General features: G+C 34.2%; 1 protein-coding gene across 1 annotated transcript; it reads left to right on the top strand.

The window, feature by feature from the left end:
* The first annotated feature begins 6,567 nt into the window (after nt 1–6,567).
* On the top strand, nt 6,568–9,343 carry LOC106052310 (uncharacterized). The gene is made up of 2 exons (XM_056016440.1): nt 6,568–6,692; nt 8,095–9,343. The coding sequence occupies exon 2, from the start codon at nt 8,103–8,105 to the stop codon at nt 9,270–9,272; it is 1,170 nt and encodes a 389-aa protein (XP_055872415.1). The 5' UTR covers nt 6,568–6,692; nt 8,095–8,102; the 3' UTR covers nt 9,273–9,343.
* Nucleotides 9,344–10,055: the final 712 nt, after the last annotated feature.

A 10,055-nucleotide genomic window follows, 5' to 3' on the forward strand; every position in this document is an offset into this window, starting at 1 on the left:
GACCTAGAAATTCTAAATCTAGAATCTACAATGATTTTAATTAGAATATAAATCTAGATTTAGTGTAAAAATATCTAGATCTAGTGGAAAAATCTTGAGTAGAAAAAATTCTTAAGCCTACGTCACACGGTCTAGTTAGACTAAAATGTGTTTTTATCTATACGAGAACGTTGGCGAGCTTTAAAAAATATTAGTGCACCGAGTTCTTATGAACATTTTATTTATAGAATTCATTCCATGTGACGTCAAAGAAAAAAAAATACATGACGTCACACGGCCTATTATATAGTTAGACTAAAAATGTCTTTATTAACACGAGAGTGATAGAGAGCAATAAGGGGTACATAGATATGGAGGAAACTGAGTTCTTATAGTATTTCATTTAAAGATGTGTGACATATATATATATATATATATTTATTTGAGCCCTTTTATCTGTCAGTTTGTCTGTCCGTCATGTTTATATCGAAAAAAAAGAAGACTATAGCTATTGAAATCTTGTTAACCTTTAATTTTCCTTTCAAAACATAGAAACAGTTTTAAGTATGTAATATAGATTGTTCCGGATGTTTATATATATATAACGTAGTGCATGAGTTTCAGACAAGGTCACCGGACGCACCAGTAGTTATACTGGGTGATTTTAATAAATGCACCTTGAAGGTTGACCTACCCACCTTCTATCAACACATCTCATGTCCGACAAGAGAGAACAGAACTCTGGACTTATGTTACTGTAACATCAAAGGAGCATTCACATCTCGTGAAAAGCCACAACTAGGATCATCGGACCACAAAACAACACAACTGCTGCCTACTTACCGTACGAAACTTAAAGAAGGAAAAATCATTCAAAAAAACGTACAAGAATGGGCTCAATACAATATTCTCAAACTACAGGGATGTCTAGACTGCACTGACTGGAATTTGTTTAAAGAGACCACTTCAAATCTGTAAGAATGGGTCGACGCATTGACAAATTACATCAAATTCTGTGAAAACGTGTGTCAGCACTAAGAGCATCAAGATATACCCCAACAATAAACCTTGGGTCACTGCAAAAATAAAATGGGAAATAATCAAAAAGAAAAGAGCATTTATGAGTGGCGATGGACAGACAAGGAAAATTGCTCAACGAAATCTCAACGTCGTTCTTGAGGAAGGGAGGAGAAACTACCGCACCAAGCTGGAAGACTCAATTAATACAAGTTACATGAGACAGGCGTGGGGCATCATGAACAAAATGGCAGGAGCACAAGTCAAAATTAAAAATAATCTTGCTTCAAGAGACGAAAAAACATTGGCCAACGAGTTAAATGATTTCTATTGTCGCTTCGAACGAAAGATTTTAATTATCTAAGACTCAAAGCCCTTGAGGATGCCAATGTTAACCACTGTTTAGAATTAGCGATTACTAAAGAGCAAGTTTGTAACATTTTTAAAAACGTCAACCCAATGAAAGCTGGTGGGCCTGATGGAATAAAAGGGCGAATCTTAAAAGAATGTGCTGAACAACTAGCTGAACCTTTCCAAGATCTTTTTTCTACTTCATTACTAAACCATGAGATACCACCTGTGTGGAAGTCATCTATAATTGTACCTGTGCCAAAGGTTTCCAAACTGAAGGAAATGAATGACTATAGACCTGTATCACTTACTTCCATTGTGTCTAAATGTTTAGAAAAATTGGTTAAAATGTTTCTTCTGAATGATCTTTGTAATAAGTTAGACCCTTTACAATTTGCTTACCTAAAGGGTAAAGGTGTAGACGATGCCATCCTAAATATTTTAAACTGTGTCTACAAACATCTGGACTTACCGAACACTTATGTAAGATTGTTCTTAATTGATTTCTCATCAGCTTTTAACACTATACAACTTCATTTACTCATTGAAAAGATGAAAGCGTTGCAGATTAGTCCGTACATAATACTATGGGCTAATGAATTTTTGACCCAGAGAGCTCAGAGGGTTAGGGTAAACAATGTTATATCTAATGAACGCATAGTTAACACAGGGGCGCCCCAGGGGGCTGTGACATCGCCATTGTGGTTCATTTTGTAAACCAATGATTTTCAATCCGATAGTTCTTGTTGCTCCTTCACAAAATTCGCTGATGATGCGGCTCTTCTTGACTGCTCTCAGACAGCTCAGACGTAAATGAGTATTTCAAAGAATTAGAACACATTGAAGAATACTGTAAAGATAATTTTTTATTATTAAATGTAAAAAAACCCAAAGAAATGATAATCGATTTTCGTAGGGACAATAAGGAAAATGAGATTGTTTCTGTAGCTGGAGAGACTATTGAAATTGTGCAAACCTTTAAATACCTTGGTACTATCCTAGACAATAAACTAAATTTTACTGCAAATACTGATTATATCAGCAAAAAAAAGGCAGCAAAGATTACGATTACTAAGAAAACTGTCCTCGTTTAATGTTAGCGAAAAGGCCTTGGCTATGTTTTATTACGCTCACATCTGCAATATTTTAAGTTTCAATATCACTGCCTGGTATGGCAATCTGAGCAATAAAAATAAAAATAAACTTAATAGAATTCTAAATGCTGCTGGCAAAATCATTGGCAAAAAACAAACCCCATTTAGGCAGTTGTTTGAGACAAACATCTATAAAAAAAGCTAACAAGATCCTCGAAATAAAGAATCACCCTTTGTGTCAGGATTTTGTGATTTTACCATCACAAAAGAGATACAAGACACCGATAGCAAAGACAAACAGACACAAACACTCTTTTGTTCCCCTGGCAATCAAATCATAAGAACAATCTGGTATAAACTTTGTCACATGTAAATTATGAGTAAGTCTTGTGTGAATGTACACTTTGGTTTCTTATAGTTATAATGTTTTTTGTTTGGTGTAATGCACAAATTGTAAGACAAATTTCCTTATGGATAATAAAGATTATTATTATTATTATTAATATATATATATATATATATATATATATATTTATATATATATATATATATATTTAGAGAGAGAGAGAGAGAGAGAGAGAGAGAGAAATAGAGAGAATCTCAAATAAATCAAATACCGTTAATAAAATTTTTGGGATGATCTAGTATAAGAATTATATCTACCATGGAGAGGAGATTTTCATACCATACTTTGGTGTAAGGAAGTTGTTTTCCTTTAAAAATCCGGAACATAACATTAAGATAAAATAAGATTTTGTAACGTTTAAGCAAGAAAATTTATTGTAGTATAAGATAGATGAGCGATTTAAAATAAATAGAGTTAAAATGTTTTTCATAAAAATCCGGAACAACCAATTTTTGTAAATGAGAAGAAGAATAATTGTTTTATTTGTTAGAATAAGGATTTCAAACAGTTATTTGGCGTTAGTGGATTTTTCTAATAAAATTCGGAACAATTTTGGAGATGATTTGTAAGATTATTAATGTTATGTAGGTCGATTTCTTTTTCAAAACTAAATCCGGAACATTCTTTACCGATTAAAAAACGTTTTCTATGATTCAACAAGAAAATTAAATGTAAAATAAGTCTAACAAACCTAATATCGGCTTTCCCCCTTATGGGGGCCACTAAAAGTGATTTTCAATAATCGTTTATAGTAAATTACTTTCTTATTTTAAAATCCTGAACAACCCATTGTCGATACTTTTGAAAAAAAAAAGTCATTTGACATACATTTCTTTTAAGTTGAAAATACGGAACTATTTTATATCGATAATTAAACTATAGTAACGTATTGTCAAAGAATATAAGTGTAATGTAAATCAATGATGTGATTTCAAACAATGATGTCACATAATTTATTTTTTATATAACAATTTCAGGAACAACTTTATAGTTAATGAAATATAAGCCGTATGGAGATTTTCATTTAGCATGTATAAGCTATTTACATAAAAAAAACGGAACAACATAAGATTGATAAAGTGTTTTGCAACCTTTAAGCATGAAAATTAAATGTAGTATAAATTAGAAGAGCAAGCAGACATTCGTTGACATTGATTTGTTTTCAAAAAACCATCCGGAACATAGTTAAAACTATAGAGATGTTTCTAATGAAAAATTAAAGGTTAAATCAGATTTTATATGCTTTTAGTGTTGTTGTTTGTTTGTTTTTTAATCTAAACGTGACGGACAGACCGACCATCAGACAAAATGCACAAAAATAAAAGGCTTTTATCCTGATGGGGCATTAAACAAAAAATAAATAAAATCTGCTTATTTAGAAATTTGTAAGGAATTAGTTTAGCACCGCAACATGTTGCGAAGTTACGCTACTGCACGAAAGTCGCTGCATAAAAAGTCCATGTAAAAAAATGTGCTTGATATTTACATAAAAAGTGCAGTTGACCAGAAAAAAACACCATTAACTATTATTTATATTTGTTGTAAACATTTCTTGTACCTTTTATAAATACATTTGACTTAGTGATACTGAAAATACACAGAAATTGTCCATCTTTGTTAGCATATTCTAACAATGCCTCCTTTACATTTACGTAACTGTTTTACAATTAGTGTATTTTTATTAAAAAAATCGCTTGCACAATTAACTTAATAAATTAAACGGTTTGCTTTTATAAAACCAAAAGTAGCCGTTGCACCTAAACCCTTCAAGCCGCATCGCTTGGTGAAATAATATTTTTCATATTCTAGTTTTCGAGATCTGAGTGTGACTGACGGACAGACGGACATTTTGCACAAACCTAATAGCGGCTTTTTCCCCTTACGGGGGCCGCTAATAAACATATTTATTTATTAGATATAAAGAGGGATTAACAACACAATTACACAATGACTAAGAAAAATGTATTTAATTGGGGATGAAATAACAAGGAATAAAGTGACGGTGATGAAGTGACCAAAGATGAAATGAGTGGGGACGAAAAGACCGGTCATCGTTTTTAGGAGTGGGGGGAAGTGTATTGACCCAGTCTATGGTTTCAACATGAATATTGCATAGCATTAAATGTGAACTTGTCATTATGGGAACCAGTCCGTGTGTAACGGGTCACAAGATTCTATCATTAAGTTATGTCACTATGATTACTTTTATCTAAGTTCAGTCGAAAGCTTTGCTCTATTGTCAAACTTAGAGGTCCACATTAAGTGGGTCTTTTAGATATCAGCATTATTTTAATTGTGTCATGCAGCATTTTTATTTTGTTAGCTATTCAATAGTTCCTTATTATAACTAACATCACATTTGTTACATCTTTTTATTATAGTTTTACATTTGTTTTGGAATGATACATCTGTTTGAAGGAGACAATATTTATGGTACAAGGGAGGGTCGTCCAATGAAAGAATGGCTGGACAAAATAAAAGAAAAGACAGGCCTCTCACTATATTTTCTGCTAAGAACAGTAATTGAACATCAAAAATAAGAGTACTCTCGTCTCATAATTATTATTTTGCAATTTTTAGATACATAATCTTCTTTATCAAAAGACTGAATGCAACACTAAATTGTGACTTTTTGTGTATTTTTTGATAATCAATTACTAGATCTAGATCTAAATAATAAAAATAAAAAATAAAATTATATATTACATAGGTTAGGGTGGAAAAAACAAAACAACTTTACTTCGTTTTTAGATAAGAATAGCACTGTCTTTTCCTTTAGATCTAGAATTAAGAACCCACAGAATTGTCAGGATGAATGTGAAAGGCATTCACAGACCTGTTGTATTATATATTTATGCAGTTTTACGATGTGGGGGGACTCAAAAGTGGTCAAATAAATGACTACAATTAATAACAACAAATGGATATTTCCATTTTTATTTTTAGAGGAAACAAAGCTAAAACTAACGTGTGGAGAACGGGAAGGGGGAACTTGGTTCAGAAAACTTTTCTTTTTCCTCCAGGCCTGAGAACTAAAAACAAAATGTGTGCGGTACTTAGTGTAGTACATGAGTACATGGTTTCGCTATAAGGATTGAAGGATAAAAAAATAAAGTGGTCAATCTAACCAAAGGTCTGGTGCTAGATCTCGAAATTCAAGAGCTGAAAAATGTATGTGGTTGAAGGTTCGAGCCATTGGAGGATGCTTTAGATGAAGTGTGTGTGTGAGTGTTTCTAATTTGAAAGTGGAAAGAGCTTAGCGATTGGTTGTGAATGATGCAACATAGGTGGCGTTGTCGTCACTTGGACTTAGGACAGACGACTCATGAACGTGAGACTGACAAGATGTGTTATTTTAGTGAGTAATCATTTGTAAACAAATATCTATACAAAACATGATCTACAAAGGAACATTTTTAACGTGTTACAGCCACCCGTACCCCTTTAAGGCATACTTCTCAATCCTATCAGCCCACAACATATACATTTCTTGATCTATGGAAATATCTGAGAAAAACAAACCGTTTCACAAAACTCTTCTTCCATCACAGAAAAAAAACGGAAATATCTTTAGGAAGAAACAGTTTTATTACATCGAAAAAAAAAATAAAAGACAAAAAAAAAATGAATCGCTAAAAATACCATTACATTGATAAAAAAATTGACTAATACTTATCTCTGTGTGCATCTTGGTATGTGTGTGTGTGCTTGCGTGCGTGTGTGTGTGTGCTATGGATAAAAAAAACCTGATCACGATTGTCTTCTAGGGAGTGTATAAAAGATGCAGCTCTTATCACTAGAAGTTCAGCTCTGAAAGCTCCCCACGGAACTGCGCAATCATTTCGGTAAGTAGACTGCCTGTTTTCAGATGTTTTCATTATCTAAATTTTTTTTTGAGAGTTAAATGGCTTCAAGACAGTTATATCTTCCGAATCTTGCCTCCCACCGCTTCCCTTTTAATCTTAAGTTACTTCTTGGCTGATTCACACATTTCTCAATCAGCCCTCAGCCCTCATCTTTGAGACCTGAAAATGAACGACAGAATAATGGAACATGATAATTAATTCACAGATTTGTATCACTTGTTTTGTCAAATGAATATGATCTGTTTCTGCTGTTAATAAATGTAATGTATGTCGAAAATGTAGTGAAGACTTCGTGAGTAGAAACTAAAGCTGCCTATTTTTATTACGTCACATCCTGACGCTTGTATTTTTTTTATAAACAACAATAAACAATGAAGCTGTACATATTAATATCCATTATGCCACAGACTATATAAAATAAGAAGTATAATTAGTAATTACTACGATAGTATCAACTTACCCTATAAAACAAAGAATTGCATTACATCAGACTGTATGTTGCGTCAGTTTTACGACATGACAATTATCGTCTAGTTCAGACTTCATTGTCAAGAGTGCTATGATGTAATTCTCTGGTGTAATTCTCAGGTGTAGTTCTCTGGTGTAGTTCTCCAATGCCATTCTCTGATGTCATTCTCTAATGTAATCTCTGATGTCATTCTCTGATGTATTTCGCTAAGTATCATCCCAGTAAAGACTATCTTACACTTTGTCCTCCAAGTGATTAAGGGCTGTCCCTTTCGGTCTGAGCTGAAGCTTCTGAAGACCTATCATGAAAGACAGTCATAGATAGATAGATAGATAGATAGATAGAAAGATAGATAGATAGATATAGATAGATAGATAGATAGATAGATAGATAGATAGATAGATAGATAGATAGATAGATAGATAGATAGATAGATAGATAGATAGATAGATAGATAGATAGATAGATAGAGTTAGTTTTTTTTATTAATATATTTTCATTGACATACAGGAATCAAATTATCACTATATATTGGTGGATAAACAGTTTAAAGCATAAGTTAGTACGTCTGTATGAATGGATCTTTTGTTATTGACGATTTCAAAAACCCACACCAATTCAGATTTGGGCTTACACTTAAGTAAATCTAGCACTGAGCCAAATTGTCAAAGTGCATCTATTCAACAAATAGCCTAAGATATTAACTCCTCGCTACAATTATGAGCAAACTGTTGTCATATATTGCTTTCATCTAACAGTACCTACATAACTTCCGCTTTCATTTTCAAATTCCTATATGGGTAAGGTGTGATATACCCCATTAGAATTTTTTTTTCAGTTATTAGATAAGCTTAATAACATTTTTTTTTGGTTGAGGGAAGTTAGAATAATTTAAATTTTTAATACCCACAGGTCAAAGAATGAAGCTTATTCTTGTTGCACTGGTCCTAGTGGCCTCGGCCTCGGCCAATGTTATTCGACCCCCAGTGGTAGATTCAAATAGAGAGGATATTAACCTCGCTGAGATAGTTACAAACATTGGAAATGTTGTCCACGTCATTGACCAGTTTGTCGGAGGAACCGGAAAGAGAGAAGAACAAGATATCTGCGCAACTGTCGCTGGTGTCCGAGTATGTTTAAGAGACGTCGAAAATTTTGATGTCGCTTCCCTGGTTAATAACATTGCAAATGTTGTCCACGTCATTGACCAGTTTGTCGGAGGAACCGGAAAGAGAGATATTGAGAATTTTGATTTATCACAATTAGTTGCAAACATTGGAAACGTTGTCCACGTCATTGACCAGTTTGTCGGAGGAACCGGAAAGAGAGAAGAACAAGATATCTGCGCAACTGTAGCTGGTGTCCGAGTATGTTTAAGAGATGTCGAAAATTTTGATGTCGCTTCCCTGGTTAATAACATTGCCAATGTTGTCCACGTCATTGACCAGTTTGTCGGAGGAACCGGAAAGAGAGATCTGGAGAATTTTGATTTATCACAATTAGTTGCAAACATTGGAAGCGTTGTCCACGTCATTGACCAGTTTGTCGGAGGAACCGGAAAGAGAGAAGAACAAGATATCTGCGCAACTGTAGCTGGTGTCCGAGTATGTTTAAGAGATGTCGGAAATTTTGATGTCGCTTCCCTGGTTAATAACATTGCCAATGTTGTCCACGTCATTGACCAGTTTGTCGGAGGAACCGGAAAGAGAGATCTGGAGAATTTTGATTTATCACAATTAGTTGCAAACATTGGAAATGTTGTCCACGTCATTGACCAGTTTGTCGGAGGAACCGGAAAGAGAGAAGAACAAGATATCTGCGCAACTGTAGCTGGTGTCCGAGTATGTTTAAGAGATGTCGAAAATTTTGATGTCGCTTCCCTGGTTAATAACATTGCCAATGTTGTCCACGTCATTGACCAGTTTGTCGGAGGAACTGGAAAGAGAGACCTCGAAAATTTTGATGTAACTCAACTTGTTAACAATATTGGAAGCGTTGTCCACATTATTGACCAATTTGTGAGTGGAACTGCAAAGAGAGAGCAACAAGATTTATGTGCTACTGTTGCTGGTGTCAAAATATGCGTCTAAAAAACACCCCCACCTAATTTAAGATTATTTATGTTACACTTTTTTCTTTGTATTAAACAATAAGAATTTTACTAGCCTGGTTTTGTTATTATATTCTAATTTCGTAGCGTCTAATACCATTTAGGGTTTTTACTATTGATCTTACGACCACTTCTGTGTTAAGCAAGTACTTGCTCTATGTTAAAGTTAACAAAAAATATTTAAAGAAGATTAACTATTGTCATAATGATTACCCTGTCGAGGCTGGTAGACATATATATATATATATAGGGGGTTTATAAGTTCTTAAGGTCTCAGTGCATATATAATCAATGCTGGATTTAGATGCAGGGAGCACAGGTTGTAGATTAGGACCCCCATTTTCTTGGGGGGCCCTGAAAAAGGTTACAATATATTTTCTTTGCAAAAAAAAAGCAATGGAACATTGTTCAATGTCGTAAGCAACATGTGCGTAGGTAGTGGGAGTTGGGTTTATAAGGGATCCATAAACAAATAGCTGTACATAGTAAACCTTTTCACCCCCTTTGGTGTAAATAACTCCCTCCCTGTCAGACCTTGCGATCTATGGGACAGATAATGTAAAGGTCATCGATGGACCACGGTTAAGGGGGGGGGGGGGGTCAATGTGGTCAGCATAACGGCCAAGTGCCTCTGCTTTCCCAGCTATTGTCAGGTACCCTTAAAACTGGGTGGAGTCAAAGGCGCTCTAAACACCCAAAATAAAAATCCCAGTCTTCACCAAGATTCGACCCCATTGTAAATAGCTCTACTTTTACTAGTATA

The sequence above is a fragment of the Biomphalaria glabrata genome, chromosome 17 (assembly GCF_947242115.1).
Source record: "Biomphalaria glabrata chromosome 17, xgBioGlab47.1, whole genome shotgun sequence".
In the NCBI taxonomy this organism is placed as follows: domain Eukaryota; kingdom Metazoa; phylum Mollusca; class Gastropoda; family Planorbidae; genus Biomphalaria; species Biomphalaria glabrata.

Coding starts and splice junctions, on each gene's coding strand:
- LOC106052310 (XM_056016440.1), top strand. CDS start 8,103: ATGAAGCTTATTCTTGTTGCACTGGTCCTAGTGGCCTCGGCCTCGGCC.